At 42.6% G+C, this 20483-nt stretch overlaps 1 protein-coding gene across 3 annotated transcripts in view; it reads right to left on the bottom strand.

Moving 5' to 3' along the window:
* Positions 1 to 20483, bottom strand: part of TEK (TEK receptor tyrosine kinase) — a 134380-nt gene that overhangs the window by 65524 nt on the left and 48373 nt on the right. For all 3 annotated transcript variants that reach the window (XM_056520815.1, XM_056520822.1, XM_056520830.1), the window contains exons 2-8: positions 14819 to 15130; positions 11502 to 11612; positions 9404 to 9556; positions 8341 to 8472; positions 3321 to 3461; positions 1784 to 1909; positions 587 to 741 (exon numbers count right to left, since the gene is read on the bottom strand). In XM_056520815.1, coding sequence (XP_056376790.1) covers positions 587 to 741; positions 1784 to 1909; positions 3321 to 3461; positions 8341 to 8472; positions 9404 to 9556; positions 11502 to 11612; positions 14819 to 15130 — 1130 coding nt within the window. The remainder of the gene's footprint in view (positions 1 to 586; positions 742 to 1783; positions 1910 to 3320; positions 3462 to 8340; positions 8473 to 9403; positions 9557 to 11501; positions 11613 to 14818; positions 15131 to 20483) is intronic.

Below are 20483 nucleotides of genomic sequence, written 5' to 3'. Positions count from 1 at the left end.
AAATGGGGACCTACTGGTTAGCAGTAAATGGGGACCTACTGGTTAGCAGTAAATGGGGACCTACTGGTTAGCAGTAAATGGGGACCTACTGGTTAGCAGTAAATGGGGACCTACTGGTTAGCAGTAAATGGGGACCTACTGGTTAGCAGTAAATGGGGACCTACTGGTTAGCATTGTTGCAGCACTGTGGGTTTTGGATGGATCTGAACATGACTTTATATCTTTTACCCATGTTTGCCTTGTTTCCTTCCACAACCCAAAAGCATACTGCTTGGTTATCTGGCTTTCTGTCAAACTAGGCCTAGTGTATTTGATTGATGTGATCAATCCCAATCTCTGAGCAGCGCTGCAGAGTATGTAGGACTGGTCCTTGCAACATGACCTTAAGGCAGATAAGATCAATGATACATTTCAAGCATAAATATTTTCTGCTTAAAGGTATGGTCCTATATAATCTAACAATTTGCATATCAGTGTTTCATACATGTATTATATTTGCTGAAATCTGTTTTGCCATGCGTTATGTATGTCTCTAATAAGTTTTGTTTAAATATTAAAGGGAGAGTAATTCTAAGAAAGGCAAAACCTGAAACGTGGTGCCATCTTCTTTAAAAAGAAGAAACTCTTGAGCAGAAGGTTTAGGAAAGCCGCTGACACTACAGGTTGGCTTAAAATCAGTTCCCGAGTTCAGTTCTAATGTTGTTTCCATCTCTTGTATCTGTGGTGGGATGTGTGGGTTACCTGCAATAAAAGATTTATTTATCAATGCAGCTCTCGAGAAATCCATTTAGAATACATTACTGTCTATTAGTTCCTAATTAAACATAGGAGATATGTGTATTACAGTCGCTGAAATAAGTTTTTATCATTTGAATCTACTGACTAATGAACATGATACTAAGGCCACATCAGTTCCAAATGTTTCTACTATGTAAATGGAAGTACTAGCTGAACTGACACAGAATTTGTGTGTACATATATATATATATATATATATATATATATATATATACACACACACACAAATTATAGATACAAATATATATATATTAAGAATGTTTGATAACTCCTTTATATCAACAGAATAAACTTCACCTCTGGGACCCTCATCTATTAGGCTAGGTTTCCACTTGGTTTTTTTTCTGGCAGTTTTTGGAATATTGCCACTGCAGTTTTTGAGCCAAAGTCAGAAGTGGATCCATGAGGGAGGAAAAGTGTAAGTCCTTCCTTTATATGTCCTATTCCTTTTGAATACATTTCTGGCTTTGGCTCAAAAACTGCAGTGGCAGATCTCCAAAAACTGCCAGAAAAAGAAAGTGGAAACTTAGTCTTAAGAGAACTGGGATCTCCTGCTGCCCTCTGCATTCTTTATACACGTTATTGGAGAGAAGGCTGTAGAAAGTCAGTAGGAATTACGGAAATACCCATAGAGCCATACAGACAATAGCACCTCTCCACTAAAGTGTATGCTGAATATGGCAGCCAATATTTCGCTAATTTAAACTACAGTAATTATGAATACTGCATGTACCATGTTAATGAATACCATATGATACTTCCTAACAACTGCTAAAATCATCACAATGGTGTGTTTTGAAGATTTGAACAGGTGAATTAAGGGTAAGGTATAGTGTCAACATGGTGATTTTCACTAGGCATAAGTATTGGATTTAGTTACACTTTTACTGCATGCAAAAACTATTATTGCATTGTTTAAAATACAATGAAAGTGTATCTGTGCCCTGTCTTTAATATATAACAATACAGTGTTACCTTGCTTTACCTTCGTATTCACAGTGCAGCCCATGCCACCCTTGGGGACAAATACACCCTTTAAACCTGTCACACATTCCTCTGGTGCATTGACACTTCAACTTGCAGTCAGGTCCATAGAAATCTGGTTGACAAGCTAAAAGAGAAGTACATTTATAATTATTACTTTATTTAAAGGGGTTGTCCAGTGAAGGAAACAACCTGTGTATGGCGTCAAAATTTAAAAATAAGAAACTTACTAATATAGTGTTATTATCAAAAGTGAACAGATCCCCCATTTCAGCTGTGGTTTCTTCCTGTAAGCTGTGATGTCACGTCATAGCCTGAGCAGCTCCATCCCTCCTCCCCCTCCCTTCCCCTAATGTGGGAGACAATCCCTTTAAATAGGTTTTCCCAGAACTTTTCAACTAGAGGCCTATCCATAGGATTGGTTGGGTGCTGCCATCAGCTTATCGACAGAGCCGCTGTGCCTGGAGGCACACTGTGAATGGAGCTGGAAGCAGCTTACTGCAGCTCAGCTGCTATTCAACTCAACTTAACTTGACACAGCCAATACACAATGACCAGAGGTTTCTAGCTCGGTTCACAATGGGCATCTGGGTGCTGTGGCTTTGCCGAACAGCTGATTGGCATTGTGCTGGGTGTTAGCGAGGAAAGGTCATCAATAAATAAGTGTCACTACAGTATAATCACAGAAAATACAGTGCTGGATAGTGTTGCTCGCGAATATTCGCAATTCGAATATTATTCGCGAATATCTTATATTCGCGAATTCGCGAATTTCGCGAATATAGCGCTATATATTCGTAATTACGAATATTCGTTATTTTTTTTCCCTCTCTGCCTCCAGCTTGTGTGGTGTAAAGAAGGCTCTAATACTACTGTGTGAGACTGGCATGCGATTTTCGCATATGCGAACATTTGCATATGCTAATTTTCGCATATGCGAACTTTTCGCATTTGCGAAAATAACACGGGAGTATTACGAATATGCGAATATTCGCGAATATATGACGAATATTCGTCCATATATTCACGAATATTCGCGAATTCGAATATGGCCTATGCCGCTCAACACTAGTGCTGGATAATGTAAGAGAAGCAGACATGATGTTTAATGTATAATACAGCCACAAGACATATTCTTTGGGGGCTTACTGACATACTATACTACTGCTAAAATACTAATAGAACAACGGTTTATGTGGCTTTTTATCTTCTGTGCTATAGTACCTCCTGTGGAGACGGTGCTATGCCACTAAAAATGAGACCTATGGTACTTGTGGTGCTGAGCAATAGGCTCAAATTGTTTGTTAGGGACACTGTCCTGTATCAGTAAGTGCTCAGAGAAGCAGGAATTTAGTTAGTATTTTTATGCTGAACAAATAGGCTGTACATTTATTTTGGTGTGGAAATAAAGACAGAAGAAGCCCTCCTTGAACTATACATTTGTGTCACCGTCAATGACAACAGTTTAATACTGTTTGCCCAGCTAAACTTCCACAGTGCTTTAATTTATCATAAATGAATGTATTGATCTAGTGTACCGTCATCACACATCAGTCCGGTCCAGCCTGAGGCACAAGAGCAGCCATATGGATCTATAAGGCAAAACATTTGTGATTTGCAGGTTTCTTTTTCTCCACAGGACTCCTTGCAGGTTCTTCCAAATCGGTGTTCACCACATGCTAAAAGAAAAACTAAGGTAAGGAAAATGCTTTTCTCAAAAATACACTTATAAACAAGTATTCATACAAGGTGCACTACCATAACATAAAATAAAATTCATTGTGAAAAGCTCCAAAATGAAGATGTGGTGGTCCAAAGCAGAACATCTTTACTACCGGAGCTCTGTCGGGAGGTTGTTATCCCTAAGGTACCTGTCCAACCTTTGGTGCTACCGTGCCTTTAATTACTCTGTAATAGGTTATTGTTTTTCTCTGTAAAGAACATAGTGAGTAGCCACAGCAACAGTCTCAGCCAATTAGGGTAAGCCAGCCCTTCCTCTACCCTGTCTCTCCAGACAGGGAGGAGCCCTAAGTTAGTCAGTTTGGCCCGGCCAGTAGTGAGAGAGGGTCTCCCTCACACTGCTACTATACCTCAGGCCTTAACCCCAGCTTACTGGTCTCCTGTCCAGAACTTGCTACAGTTCCTTCAAACAGATCCCGCTGTACAGGGAAAAGTCAAGTCATCGCAGTCTAGGCTTTGAGGGCAATAGAAGTGTCTGACATACCCCATAGTGAAAATCTGTTGTGTCCTCCCTTGCGGTATGCACTTAAAATGGAACTCCGTGTAGATTCTGTAGAAGCTAGCTCATCACACCCCCTCCCATAGACATGAATGGGAACATGAAGCGGCAGCTGACACCATGTATTTCTATGGGAGAGCCGGAGATAGCCAAACGGCTCTCCCTTAGAGATACGTAGAGGGGGCATGTTGGCCACTGGTTTATGCGGGGGTCCACATGCCCCATTCCCAAGGAGAGCCAGGGTCCTGTTCAGGAGATCGCGGGGGGAAGAGGCAGCAGTCAGACACCCCGCAATCTAAAACTTATACCCCAGGATTACAAAGAGACTTTCTCCATGAACAAAGATTAGATAAATGTCACAATGTGCAGTCCTGCTGCTTCATCAGCGGCGTGGCACTGTCAGCTCCGTGCTCACTGACCAGGGAGGAGACAAGCCGGCCTCTCTTCCTCACTGTGCGGTCCACAGCTCTTAAAGAGTACCTCTCATGATCTTGTTAAATTTTATAATCATCCCAATTCACTACCCCCATCATGATAAACCACCCCCTGCCTTTATTTTTATTATTTGTTAGTTTTCTACCTTGATATTGCTCTGTATTTTCTGCTCAGTCTCAGTCAGATTCACAGACTGTGAAGGGGTGTTACCCAGCAGGCGTGACATCATCTAAAGCCATATAGGGGAGAACTTCCTCCCTCATTCTGCTACACACAGCCCACAGCAGTTCAGTGTGTGAGATGAGCTATGATTGGCTAAGACTGCACACCCCACCCCTCAGCAATCCAGACTGCATAAGTCCAAAGTTTGTGCAAGAGATGGGGGAAATGTGTCTTGACAAGTACGAAGACACCTAGTGGCAGCTTTTTTAAACACAAAGAAAACAGAAAATACATTAGAAAGTTGCATTTACAAAAAAAATGCATTAATGAGAGCGCCTATTTTAAGATGAGACTTCAAGCTTCGGCTCCTGAGTATTTAGAGCAGGCATGGGGACCTAACTGGATGGAAGATAGCCACCTGTAAATCTTAAAATCAGATATTAGTGTGGAAGACTGGGGGGACATGTTATGTGGGTTAATGATATGGATAGTAGTCCTTGATATGTCACTTGGCCAAGTGGTACAACCCAGAGTTCCTTGGTAGATCCCACAATAACCTTTTTCAAACAACCCTGTTCCCCTTTTACAAAGCTTAGGAAAAAGACATCTGATAGCCAGGGTTCCAGTGAACAGCCATAAATTTTACATAAATCCGGAAGCAGTTAAATACAATACAGACAATTGTAATATTGCTTTCATTTGTACCGTTTTCATAGTACAGCTTTAGTTTCAGAAGAAGCAGAATTCTAGTCACTGTTCCATTAAGATGAATTGTTCGCAGATTATTTATACTTTTGGTTGCTTTCTTGCACTTTTGAATGTCTAATGCAGATGTAGACAAAAGTAGGTGACTCCTTGATACACTAGCTTTGGTGTCCTTATTACTTAAGCCAACTAGCAAGAACCATCGCTAGAGAAACCGATCAACTTCACTCCCCTTACTGATATGGAAAATAGAGAGAGAACATTCTAAAAGGCACATCAAGTAGGAGTTCCCCTGACTTAACAGGTGAGGCACTGGACCATGACCTTAGACCAAACAAATCCAGTGAAGACAACAAAAAGCCCTGGAGAAGGACTTTTATTAGGTTGGATTTTGCTTGTGGACAGGATTAGTGGAATCGTTGCTTATTTGTGGGAGGTATTCCTGACTTTTAGCTATACCTTAGCCTTACTACTCTCAGCCTCTTCATGGCAAACTGACATGCTTTCTGATCAAAGGCCAGGCTCTTACTCAAACAGCAAAAGAGACAACTGGAATCACCTTTTCCCAGGCTAGGGGGGTGAAGTTGGGACAACTCCTGCATTTATTGGCTAGGAGCTTTAGCTGTGATTAGATTCTGCTTCTGCTGTACAGTTTGCAAATGCAATGCAAGTAAATTTCAGCAAGACTTAACACTCTGCAAGCTGCTGAACTCAGTGTATACATGCTATGACAGGAAAATACATATGCAATGTAGAAAATACAGTTATATAGGCCTTCAGCACTTGAAATACACACTTAACTGTCAACCAAACCTTAAGCCCAGCATAGCAGTCGGTACAGATTGCACTGAGCCAACACATAAAAGAACCTGAGGAAGCGAGTGAGCGAAACAACGTAGGGGTAGGCTCCTGACCTATGTAAGTATAGCTGGGTGTCAGTTGGCTAAGTGCATGGACAGTCTTATATGTTTACTTCCATCACAGGGACAACCGATGCTCCAACTCTCACTGAGGTGGTTTCCTTCCCCTCAGATATGTATGGTTAACATCCTTGTCTCCCTGCATTTATACTGCCGATAACACTGGGCAAATGACACTTTACTAGCTATGCTTTTATATATGTCCTTTCTGTTTACATTAGTGTACTGGGTTTACTGAGGCATCTTTAGGTGTATCCTTATATATATATGTACTGTGGCTTGCCTTTAAGTCCACCTTTTATTGAGTATCATATGCCTATACATATGTGCCATTCCATGCACCTATTGGACATTATTTGATATTTGTGTTCGGAGTCTTTTTCTTTCTAACTGCTGCTGATTTTTTATCATGTTTTATCTTATTTGATTATAATAAAGATTTATATCTATTCATAACATTGTGTCAGTTTGGTGCATTTCTATAGGTTTTCTAGTATTTTTGGGCACCAAACATTGGTCTATACCTTGTTTGTTTTTGGCCATAATTTATTGGTTTATATGAGCCAACACATAAGTAACAAGTAAATAAAGTAGACCCCTTCCTTAACTCGTGGTAGCTGCTGGAGGACCAGTACCCATAGGTGACCCCATGTGCAGGGTACAAATAAAATATAAATCTGCCCATTGGGTCATATTGTCAACTCCTGTCCTAAATGAAGCAGAGCGCAGGTGCCTCTCTCTCGCTACACCTAGAAGAGCGGCGCCTGTGCTCTGTTTCAATAGCAAAGCGCTCATGTGACCGCAGACTCTCATGTCACTAGGACGTGAGAGTGAAGAAAATTGCGTGTTCAGGGGCGGGGATATTGCGGCATAGAGAGGAGGCAGGGAAGCTTGGCAGGCCAGCTCAACGCCTTCATTGCGTACAGAAGTGCTTTATCAATAGAAAAACAGAGAGGCATAACTTTAAAACTACTGGATTGATTCATGTAGGTGAGACATCATTTTACTCCTCTTAATCTGCACTATAACCCAATTTAGTGGGGGGGGGGGGGGGGGGGGGGGAACAGGCTGTCAGTTTCCCTTTAAAGAAAGCTGTATGAAGAAGCGCCATATAATATGGTACACGCATAGAGTCAAAAAACATAGCTTAGATTTGGTGGAATCATTAGCCATTTTCATTATTATCATGTTAACCTGAGATATTGTCATGCTGGCTTTTTATCCATGATATCATATAACAACATATATTTCTCTTCTAGAAATCTTCACATTTTTTTTTTTCACAACAGCAATTCACCATACCCTTTAAAGGGGTATTCCAGGAAAAACTGGTTTGTAAATTACTTCTATTAAAAAATCTTAATCCTTTCAGTACTTATCAGTTGCTGAAGTTGAGTTGTTCTTTTATGTCTGACAACAGTGCTGTCTGCTGACACCTCTGTCTGTCTCAGGAACTGTCCAGAGAATGAGAGGTTTGCTATGGGGATTTGCTCCTACTCTGGACAGTTCCTGAGACAGACAGAGGTGTCAGCAGAGAGCACTGTTGTCAGACAGAAAAGAACAAGTCAACTTCAATGGCTGATGAGTACTGGAAGGATTAAGATTTTTTGATAGAAGTAATTTACAAATCTGTTTAACTTTAAGTTCATTTGATTTGGATTATGCTACTATATAGTCTTTTATATCTTCACATGTGTTTAAATGCCCTTTTATATTGTTTGATACCCCTCTGCAGCACTGTATACCATTAAATGCCACCTAGATCTTCCTAAGCCCTCTTGCAATTTGCCACAAAATACTCTTATGCAGCCCAACATATTCAGCTGTCACTGTTACTCTGTACAACAAAATTATTGGTCATTTATTTTACTATATACATTTTCTTCATTGTTGCACAGAAAGTGACGTAGACAGCTGAATACTTACATATCTGTATGACATGTAACCAATAGTACTAACGTCTCTGCCTTCTTTATTACATTAATATTAAAACATTGTGACATGTAGCAGATTTTCTTAATAAACCATATTTTTTTCTTATCCAATTTTAGCTGATAATAAAAATCAATGAACAATCCATCTGTGGCTAATGCTTACCCATTTTACATGTTGTTCCCATGAAGCCTGGAGGGCAGATACATTCCCCTGTGTCTTCATGGCAAACACCACTATTCTGACATTCAGGACAGGTTTTGTTACACTGTGGTCCCCACTTCTGAGCACCACATCCTGGAATATGAAATAAATTCAATTAATAATGTGTAGTGTAATCCCAATAAGGGATGTTTTAACTTATTATGGGTTGTGTTATGTTTTAATGATAGTACATTGGTACTGACCAGAGTCAGATGCTCATTCAGAAGGAATGAGGACTTACACTTCTCCTTCCTACTGGATCTACTCCTGACTTTGGCTCAAAAACTGCAGTGGCAGTTTAAAAAATAAATAAAATAAAAAAGCCATGTGTGACACCAGCCTTAAAGCATTAGTGTCATTTAAAATAACTTTTGACATGTTACCCACACCTAAGACCTGTTGCAATTATAAGTGTGGTAGAGTGCACAGCAGTGTGGCCGGCCAGCAGATCTGACCTTTTCTCTGCATAGACTTATTCAGAGAAAAGGTTGGATTTGATTGACAGCCGTAGAGAGATGCACCTCTCCCGGCTGTAACTGGCAATTGCAGTGGGTCTCAGGACTGGTAGGTAGTTGTATTAATTGACATTAACATATATCTTTATTTTATTTTTATAAAGCCAATTCTGCTTTGAGGAGTCTTATGATCTATACAGTGAATCTCATGCCAATTAGGATTGCTTAACTTTAAGTGTGAGTGTCAATTCACAGGTAGAGTGGAAACCACTATGTAGCTAGAGACAGGGCTGAAAAAAAACCTCAGTTAATAAATCAGCCAGAAAAAGGACTATCCAGCAAGAACGGTCAGTGTCATCTGAAAAACCTTTTCAAAAGTGACCCACTTCCAGCTATGGCTTATCAATAAGTAGGCATTAATAGGGCAGAAACAGGCTTTTTTGGTTCAATATACTTATCTACATTTATAGCTAAAATGGGAACGAATATGTGTTGACTTATCCTATTTAGCATAGCATCACATCTTTCTCATAATAAGGTAAATAAGTACATTTTACAGTAAATCTTACGTCTGACAATTAATCGCGTCAATGCCATGTTAAAGTGATTGCCTCCAATGTAGCGTACTACGTAGGTACTTGCATCACTAGGCTGAACATTCATTATAGAGTATTCCAACAGAGACGGCACTTCATGCTTTGGTACAGAGTGGAGGAAGGAATCTAAATATGTGAAGGAAAAGGTTAACGTAATAAAATAAGACAAGGGCATGACATTCCGATTCTTAGAATAACATAATTGCCATCAGCCTGGGCACAAAGGGTGGGAGGTGCATATCTGGCTTATTTATGAGGTGTTTCTAAGCAGAACAGGTGAAAGCCTTACAACAGTGCTCCCCAACCTTTTTATCGCCGCGGACCGGTAAACGTTTGATCATTTTTCCGTGGCCCGCTTATAGACAGCAGGCCCCCCTCTTATAGACAGCAGCCCTCCCTTATAGACAGCAGCCCCCCCTTATATAGACAGCAGCCTCCCCCCTTATATAGACAGCAGCCCCCCCTTCCTTATATAGACAGCAGCCCCCCCTTATATAGACAGCATGCCCCCTTATATAGGCAGCAGCCCCCCCTTATATAGACAGCAGGCCCCCCTTATATAGACAGCACCCCCCCCCCCCCCACTTATATAGACAGCAGGCCCACCTTATATAGACAGCAGCCCCCCAACCCCAAATTATATAGACAGCAGGGCCCCCCTTATATAGACAGCAGCCCCCCCCCCCCCCCACTTATATAGACAGCAGCCCCCCCCCCACCCACTTATATAGACAGCAGGCCCCCCCACTTATATAGACAGCAGCCCCCCCCCCCCTTATATAGACAGCAGGCCCACCTTATATAGACAGCAGCCCCGACCCCCACTTATATAGACAGCAGGGCCCCCCTTATAGACAGCACTCACTCTGCTGCTAGATCATTGGTCTCCAAACTGTGGACTTCCAGCTGTTGCAAAACTACAACTCCCAGCATGCTGGAAGTTGTAGTTTTGCAGCATCTGGAGGTCCACAGTTTATAGACAGCAGCCCCCCCCCCCCTCTTGTAGACAGCTCGCCACCTGCGGTTGTCCTCCACTGCCCCGTTCTCCTGTCCTCATCATGGCGTCCTATGGAGAAGCATGGGACATACACGTCACTCTGCTTCCTCCGCAGCGTTACGCTGGGCGCAGGGGAGGAGGAGTGATGTGTGTGTCACATCCTCCTCCATACGACGCAATGATGCGATCGGGAGAACAGGACAGCAGCACCCGCTCTCTGATTGGCCAGGAGGAGGATTAGTGTAACAATAGCGAATTTTCATTGTCACACAATGGGCGGGCTCGGGAGGGCGCAATGCTCTGTGCCTCGGCCGCCACAGTGGAATTATTTAAAGTTCCTCGGGCGGCCTGGTACCGTTTGATCCACGGACCGGTACCAGTCCACGGCCCAGGGGTTGGGGAACACTGCCTTACAATAGGTTTAGAATTGAAATGTTGGTAACTATAAATTGTTAATGTATAAGGTAAATGAATTTTAGAATATATGATATTCTTGAAAATGTGTTTATTTACTCTAGATAAATACTGTGATATTTGTAGCCATTCTGTATATACTTTTTCATTGGTATTGATGTTGTAGGTAACATACGAGTGTCAAAGAGATGGCAGAGCAAAGCTGCCCTATGTGATGACATGGTCCCATTGGGCTATGCCATAGCAGGGACAGGAGGGGGAGTGAGTAGTAATTCCAGTCCTAAGCTCTTCAGGGCCTTAGGAACACCTCTTTGACACTTGGCACCAGAAATTTAAAAAAAATTCTAAGTTATGGAAGCACAGACAGATATATAAAAGTGTCTCCTTGTCAAGCTATGCGTCTCCTTGTCCTGCTATCTAACAGTGTCAGCAGGTTTGAATGTGAATTTCTGTTGACAGATTTCCCGCACCAAAATCTGTAGTGGAAAATTTTCACCAAAATTCTCAAAATTTTATGCAGATTTTCAGTTGTGGATTTTTGGGGGTTAAAATCTGCAGCATTCATGTGGTACCCACTTTTTTTTTTGTCTAAACTTTGAATGATACATTTAATTCAGGGCTCCAAGTGTTAAAAGTAATTGTACCAGATGACTGACTCACTGTTCTTGTAGAATACAGCATCTTCATCCTTTGGAATCTTCTTCTGAAAACTTAGTGTGACATTGTCTCCTCTACTTGCAGTGACAGTCAATGAGGTTGGATTAAAAGAAGCTAGAAAGAAAAAAGTTACCAAAACCAATATAACTCAGTACATTGACATATGAAAAACATTGGTCACTTCCTACTCTTAAATATAGCTACAGAAATGCAAGAAAATGCATCAATTACCTCTTATATACACTCTTATTAAAGGGTTAGTCAAGTGCTGAAAAACTTATCCCCTATCCTAAGGATAGGGGATAAGTTTCAGATAGCGGAGGGTCCAACCGCCCCCTCAATACATCGCCATGGCAGAGCCAAAGATTGCCGAAGGCAGCGCTCCAGCTCTGCCATAGAGTTGTATTGAGGGGGCGGGTCAACCGCCGCTTCGTGCGCTGGTCGACACCTGCTATCTGGCCAGCGAGCCGGGGCTCCGTACAGGAGATTGTGCGGGGGCCCCAGCAGTCGGACCGCCCGCGATCTGAAACTTATCCCCTATCCTTAGCATAGGGTATACGTTTTTCAGCACTGGATATCTCCGTTAAAACATATAATAAGAATTATCCAAAAAAAGAGCAGAGCTGCCAGAGAACTGCCACATTATTTTAAGGGCCAGTTCATACGTGCATATTTTTTGCTGCAGATCTGCTGCAGATTTGTCAGTGGGCCATAAAATTAAATTAAGTCAATGATTTTGCTGTCCATTTAAGTCAATGGGCAGCCAAATCTGCAGCAAAAATACGCACGTGTGAACTGACCCTAAGGCTATGTTCGCACATCAGAATGTCTGCACAGAAAATCTCTGTGCGGACATTACGCAGACTGTGGGCACCGGCATAACATCATATATACAGCAATGCATTCTGTGCAGAGTCCGCAGGTTCATTCTTTCTGTGGACACGGAAATAATGTTGCGTGCCCAAAGCAGCAGAATCCCATTGAATTCAACAGGACTCTGCTGCTGCGAGGAAATTCCGACGTGTGAACATAGCCTTAGGGTTATTTCTAGAGTTATAAAGCCAAGAATTATAAAAGCTCTGGGTGTTCCTGTACCAAGCTTTTTGCACAAGAAATGGAATTAGGGGTTTTCAAAGAGTAGAAAGAGAAAGGTGTCCAGCAGCTCCCCTCAAGGTTCTAAGTTTAGGATCTCTTAGGCTGGGTTCACACTACCTTTTGACGATACGGTCACCAGATCCGGCTGGGGGAGTGAAAACCGGGGGCGCTCCTGTACCCCAGCCGGATCTGGCCCGCATCTCATTCATTTGAATGAGTCCCGTCTGGAGTCTGACAGTGACTCCGGTCGGCTCATTTTTGCCCCTAATCCAGTTTTGTGACCGGACATAAAACCGTGGTATACCGCGGTTTTAGGTCCGGTCACAAAACCAGATCCAGGCCAAAAATGAGTCGACCGGAGTCACTGTCAGACTCCAGACGGGGCTCATTCAAATGAACGAGATGCGGGCCAGATCCGGCTGGGGTACAGGAGCGCCCGTTTTTCACTCCCCCTGCCAGATCCAGTCCCTGTATTAACAACACGTGGTGTGAACCCAGCCTAACTAGCATGTAAGAGAATGGATCATGTACTGTATTTAGTTTTACTTCATAGCTATCTGTCTGTTTTATTTTTTTTTAAACTTCCATATAGGTAGTGGTAGTAGAGAAACACAACCTTTTTCTGTGCAACAGGGTGTGTTTGTGTGTTTCCTATAGTAGCTGAACTAAATAACATTAAAGGATCAGAAAGTTATCTATAAAACTGTACAGTCTCCATATGAAGATGGATTCATTTCTCTCCCTCAGAGTTACCCAGTCTTACACCTTCATCAGTATAACAGGGCTTTCATCTGCAATTAAATATCATGTCCTTTAAAGGGGTACTCCAGTGGAAAACTTCTTTTTTTTTTCTTTTAAATCAACTGATGCCAGAAAGTTAAACAGATTTGTAAATTACTTCTATAAAAAAATCTTTATCCTTCCAGTAAATATTATCTGCTGTATACTACAGAGGAAACTCTTTTCTTTTTGGATTTAGTTTCTGTCACAACCACAGTGCTCTCTGCTGACACCTCTGCAGGTGTCAGGAACTGTCCAGAGCAGGAGAAAATCGCATGCAGGATGCGCCCGCATGCGAATCCCAACCTGTCATTCACCTCCTTGGTCTTCCTGTCCTCACAGACCCAGTGCACGTGCCCCCGCCTCCTAGAGCGCGCGCACACCGGAGCTCTTACATTTAAAGGGCCAGTACTCATTTAATTAAGTGCTTACACCTGCACCCTGTCTTTAAGTATCAGCTCCTCCCTTTATTCCCTGCCGGATCTTTGTTGCCTTTGTGCCCTAGAGAAAGCTACTGTGTTGCTGTGTTCCTGATTTCTGTGTACCAGATCCTTGTTTCGTTATCTGACCCTGCACCTGTGCCGCCTGCCCTGACCTACTGCAACCTTGACCTCGGGCTCTGGTGAAAACCAGCGGCACCTTAGACTCCGCTCCCTGGCACGGCTCACGTCATCATCCACACAGGCCCAGAGGATCCACCATCTGCCCTGACCCGTTACAACCAGTTGATTTAAAAAAAAATAAAAGCTTTCCACCGGAGTACTCCTTTAATTATGACACCATGACTTTGCTCATCCTCACCCAGTCTACACAGGAAAGCTGAAAAATTTGCTACAGAATAGCAAATAGCCACAATATTGTATCTATTCCAATGTCTATTTTGAAAACGTGAATACTTCAGGAGTGTATGTGCATAGTAACATGCAAATAAAAATGTAAAAAAAATGTTTGGTAAGCGCCTATATTGTAAGACAGTTTTAGACAGCAGACTATTCATAGAAGTCTGCAGATCAGATGTCATATTAGCTACAGGGTATTTGAAATTGCTGTGTTCACAATGTATCACTCAGTCCACATCTTAGCACTTCAGACAAACAGCTGATTTTTCATGGGAAAGTCATGTAGGGCCATACATTTTTTTTTGCAGTGGCTAGCATAATACAGTATTACAAGAAATATATGGACGACTATAGTCCACTAGAGCGGGAGCTGCTATGTCTCATAGATGAGGGTCCTGAGTGGGGGACCATATGCCCTAAGCCAACACATAGACAAGGTGGGTGCTGAATGACAGATTGCGGGGTCCCCAGTGGCAGGACCTCCCACGATCCGATATCTTTGGATAGGGGATAAGATGTATTAGGGCCGGAGTACCCCTTTAACCTCATTAACTCAAATATTGGATACTCTTGGACCTACAAAAGAATGATGATGGAAGTAGTTACCTTGTGCTGACATTTTTAAAGTCCGTATCTTTGTCACTGTATCTTGCGATTTCCACTCACAGTAATAGGCTCCAATGGCTTCATTATTCCTTTCTTTTTTCCAAATGATTTTCTTCACTGATCTCCTTTGTTCATCTTGAATAACTTCCAGAGGATCCTGGAGTTTGTTTACAGCAGCTTCAAAGTCTCTTGCAATGGCAATGGTCTCTGGAGAACTCCATTGAGGGGCAATACAAGTCATTGAAGTTTCAGAATTTGGAATTAATGGACGTGAATTCACTAAAATCAAGTCTCTTAAGGCTTCCACTCCACCTGAAATAATAGGTTAGATATCATATAAGGGAAAATAACAATAAAGGAAAAATGCTACAGTATTCCATGTACAGCAAGTTATCACAATGGATAAAAGATGTCATAGCCATCATTATCCACTGTAGAGGTAGTCGGGGGGCTTACCATACCTCTCTTCCTCTGCCATTGATGACTGCACCAGTCTCTACCAAATTATCAGAGACCACACAAATCTATTAAGTTATATGGAACTTCATTGATCTATATGAGGAATCTACTGATTTTCTAGGGGACCAATAAAGTGTAAAAAAAAAAAAAAAAAAGAAGAACATAATAAAGTATAAGTATTGTCGCATGTGTAGTTGTCAAAACTATCAAAATATAACATAATTAATCCCATACGGTAAATGGCGTAAAAGTTTAAAAAAAAATACAAAACGCCAGAATTGCGTTTTTTTCTTAACTCATGTCCTCTTGATATGCAATGGCATAGTACTTATTATCAATTATTATTAATTGAATTCATAAGCTATATGTGGAATATTTAACAGTTTATGGGCTTGCAGCGTAGTAGGCAGAGTAGGAAGCTGTCTAGTGCCCCAGTGGAGAGAGCGGGTACAATTTAAACACAAGAAACAAAAAAAAATCTTTCTTTACACAATTATTTGGAGGATTAATCCTAGCTAATTATGTTGCTCAGGGCCCAGGTCCCCCATGTCCAAAAGGGCCCCTGAACTCCAGAGGAACATTACTGAATTTTGCTATGATTTGCGCAAAATCCCTAAACAATTGCGGCAAAAATGCCACGGTTTTATGCAAATTGTGGCAGACTACAGCAATGTGAGAGTGGACCTGTGGGAACCCAGGCTTCAGAGAGCCCACAGAGCAGAATAGATACTCACACTGCGTGGTAAAGGACCTTCCTGATGATCATTGCAGGTCATTGCAGGTCTTTTACCATACAGTGTACAAAGAGGAGGAGGTAATAGGGAAAAGCATGGGGGGAGGGGCCTGCGAGGAAGGTGGGGAGACCAGTACATGTGATCAGGGGCATATAGACTGTATATAGGGGGTTAAGCTATATATGGGGGTATAGGTAGCAGTATATGGGGAGCATAGGAAGCAGTGTATAATGGGAGAAGGTGGCCATAGGGAGCAGTATATGTGATAGTGGGTCATAGAGAGCAGTATATATGTGATAGGGGGTCATAGAGAGCAGTATATTTGTGATAGGAGGTTATAGGGAGCAGGATATATGTGATAGGGGGTCATAGGGAGAAGTATATATATATATATATGTGTGTGTGTGTGTGATAGGGGGTCATAGAGAGCAGTATATGTGATAAGAGGTCATTGGGAGCAGTATATATGTGATAAGGGGTCATAGGGAGCAGTATATATATATATGTGATAGGAGGTCATAGGGAGCAGTATATATGTGATAGGGGGTCATAGGGAGCAGTATATATGTGATAGGAGGTCATAGGGAGCAGTATATATGTGATAGGGGGTCATAGGGAGCAGTATATATATGTGATAGGGGGTCATAGGGAGCTGTATATATATGTGATAGGGGGTCATAGGGAGCAGTACATATGTGATAGGGGGTCATAGGGAGCAGTATATATATATGTGATAGGAGGTCATAGGGAGCAGTATATATGTGATAGTGGGTCATAGGGAGCAGTATATATGTGATAGGAGGTCATAGGGAGCAGTATATATGTGATAGGGGGTCATAGGGAGCAGTATATATATGTGATAGGGGGTCATAGGGAGCAGTATATATATGTGATAGGGGGTCATAGGGAGCAGTACATATGTGCTAGGAGGTCATAGGGAGCAGTATATATGTTATAGGGGGTCATAGGGAGCAGTGTATATATGTGATAGGGGGTCATAGGAAGTAGTATATATATGTGATAGGGGGTTATAGGGAGCAATACATATGTGATAGGAGGTCATAGGGAGCAGTGTATATGTTATAGGGGGTCATAGGGAGCAGTATATATGTAATAGGGGGTGATAGGGAACAGTATATATGTGATAGAAAGTCATATGGAGCAGTATATATGGGAAATACGGGGTCATACAAGACAGTATATGTGAGATAGGCGGCCTACAAGCTGATCACTAGTATACTGCAGCCTACGAGCTGATCACTGGTATACTGCAGCCTACAAGCTGATCACTGGTATACTGCAGCCTACGAGCTGATCACTGGTATACTGCAGCCTACGAGCTGATCACTGGTATACTGCAGCCCATGAGCTGATCACTGGTATACTGCAGCCTACAAGCTGATCACTGGTATACTGTGGCCTACGAGCTTATCACTGGTATACTTCGGCCTACGAGCTGATCACTAGTATACTGCAGCCTACTGCAGCCTACGAGCTGATCACTGGTATACTGCGGCCTACAAGCTGATCACTGGTATACTGCGGCCTACGAGCTGATCACTGGTATACTGGAGCCTGCGTGCTGATAACTGGTATACTGCGGCCTATGAGCTGATCACTGCTATACTGCAGCCTACGAGCTGATCACTGGTATACTGCGGCCCATGAGCTGATCACTGATCTACTGCGGCCTACGAGCTGATCACTGGTAAACATCGGCCTACGAGCTGATCACTGGTATACTGCAGCCTACGAGCTGATCACTGGTAAACATCGGCCTACGAGCTGATCACTGGTATACTGCAGCCTACGAGCTGATCATTGGTATAATGCAGCCTACGAGCTGATCACTGGTATACTGCACCCATCTCTCTGTTTTGGCACTTTGTGTCTTCTGTGATGTAAAAATTACTTTTACCCACAGTTGCCAAAAGTCAGAGGAGTGGCCAGGGATCTTCAATGCCCCGGGACTGCCAAGCCTCTCTTCTCTGGTGTCACAGCACCGCCCCACTCTGACGCAGCTCTGTTTCTTTCTGTCAGTGAGCGGTGCCGGGGCGATGCTGTGATGTCGGAAAAGAGATTGCAGATCCCTGACTACACCTCTCTGACTTTTGGCAACTGTAGATAAAAGTAATTTTTACAGCATAGGAGACAAGGAGTGCCAAAACAAATGTATGGCTGCAGTATACCAGTGATCGGCTTGTACTGTGCTGACAGGTTTTTGACCTATTTTTATGTGATGATCTTTGATCATGTGACCCATGGGCCCCATTTTTATTTTTGCCCAGGGCCACACAGTCTAAAACCTAAAGTCTAAAGTTTAGTTTGGCTTATCATAAGAAAATTGTATTAGGCATATTCCACAATAAACTATAGGGTTCTAAAATGGATGTTCCTTAAAGGGAACCAGTCAGCAGATTTTAGCATATATAATGTTTGGCAATGCTTTGCCAGGAATGCAGGGATGGTGAAGATATTAAGTTATAAAGTCCCCCCGGTGCCCAGCAAGTAGTCCCCTGGGCGGGGACTTTCACTTACTCACTCTGTTCGCTGCGGCCCGCGCCCCGACGGCTTGAATGATGGCTCGCATAATCGCTCTGCTCCCTAAGCAGACGGAGCAGAGCGGTGACACGAGCAGTCATTCAAGCCGTCGGGGCGGAGCCACCAGTTCCGTTCGCTGCAGGGAATTTTATAACTTAATATGTTCACCATCCCTGGGAAGCACAAAAGTCCCCCGGGGATGGTGAGGATAACCATTTTAGCATATATAACCCATTGGCAAGAGTTATATATGCTAAAATCTGCTGAGTTGTTCCCTTTAAGTCTACATATGTATTTAAACTTTTTTTTTTACAGAGATGTTTGTTTCTGTATAATTAACATGGTAGACATAATGATGTAATAGACAGTATTGTGTGCATTGATTTCACATTCATTTAAATTCTATTTTAAACATTTGCTTTACTGTTGCTAAGTTTTATTGTTTTTTTTATTGTTTTTTATTAAAAGGAAGTTCAATATATTCTCTGGCAATTGCTGTATTTCAGAACTATTGATATACATTTGTATATAGTGTTTTTTGCTTATTCTGAGCACCACCAATTTTCCAGCTGTTTACCAGTTCAGGACACAATACTAAAAGCATGATCCTTTGGCGCCAGCTTTGGATTTTTTTTGTTGCTGTTTTTGTAACACAGAAAAAAAACAGCAACAACAGAATATACTTTTTAAATTCAACCCATTAACGCCTTTGGTAGAAAAAAAAATGCAGCATGTTTTTTAAAACAGGTACAGTACAGACCAAAAGTTTGGACACACCTTCTCATTCAGAGTTTTCTTTATTAAGAAAATTGTAGATTCACATTAAAACTATGAATTAACACATGTGGAATTATATACATAACAAAAAAGTGTGAAACAACTGAAAATATGTCATATTCTAGGTTCTTCAAAGTAGCCACCTTTTGCTTTGATTACTGCTTTGCACACTCTTGGCATTCTCTTGTTGAGATTCAAGAGGTAGTCACCTGAAATGGTTTTCACTTCACAGGTGTGCTGGTGTGGAGGATGAGATGTAATGGTGTGGGGGTGCTTTGCTGGTGACACTGTTGGGGATTTATTCAAAATTAAAGGCATACTGAACCAGCATGTCTACCACAGCATCTTGAAGCGGCATGCTATTCCATCCGGTTTGCGTTTAGTTGGACCATCATTTATTTTTCAACAGGACAATGACCCCAAACACACCTCCAGGCTGTGTAAGAGCTATTTGACCAAGAAGGAGAGTGATGGGGTGCTGTGCCAGATGACTTGGCCTCCACAGTCACCGGACCTGAACCCAATCGAGATGGTTTGGGGTGACCTGGACAGCAGAGTGAAGGCAAAAAGGGCCAACAAGTGCTAAGCATCTCTGGGAACTCCTTCAAGACTGTTGGAAGACCATTTCAGGGGACTACCTCTTGAAGCTCATTGTCACGATGCCGGCTGGCAGGTAGTGGATCCTCTGTGCCAGAGAGGGATTGGCGTGGACCGTGCTAGTGGACCGGTTCTAAGCCACTACTGGTTTTCACCAGAGCCCGCCGCAAAGCGGGATGGTCTTGCTGCGGCGGTAGTGACCAGGTCGTATCCACTAGCAACGGCTCACCTCTCTGGCTGCTGAAGATAGGCGCGGTACAAGGGAGTAGGCAAAAGCAAGGTCGGACGTAGCAGAAGGTCGGGGCAGGCAGCAAGGATCGTAGTCAGGGGCAACGGCAGAAGGTCTGGAAACACAGGCAAGGAACACACAAGGAACGCTTTCACTGGCACTAAGGCAACAAGATCCGGCAAGGGAGTGCAGGGGAAGTGAGGTGATATAGGGAAGTGCACAGGTGAACACACTAATTGGGACCACTGCGCCAATCAGCGGCGCAGTGGCCCTTTAAATCGCAGAGACCCGGCGCGCGCGCGCCCTAGGGAGCGGGGCCGCGCGCGCC

This window comes from Hyla sarda, chromosome 1, assembly GCF_029499605.1.
Source record: "Hyla sarda isolate aHylSar1 chromosome 1, aHylSar1.hap1, whole genome shotgun sequence".
Classification (NCBI taxonomy): Eukaryota; Metazoa; Chordata; class Amphibia; order Anura; family Hylidae; genus Hyla; species Hyla sarda.
This window is presented reverse-complemented; position numbering and strand designations above follow the sequence as displayed.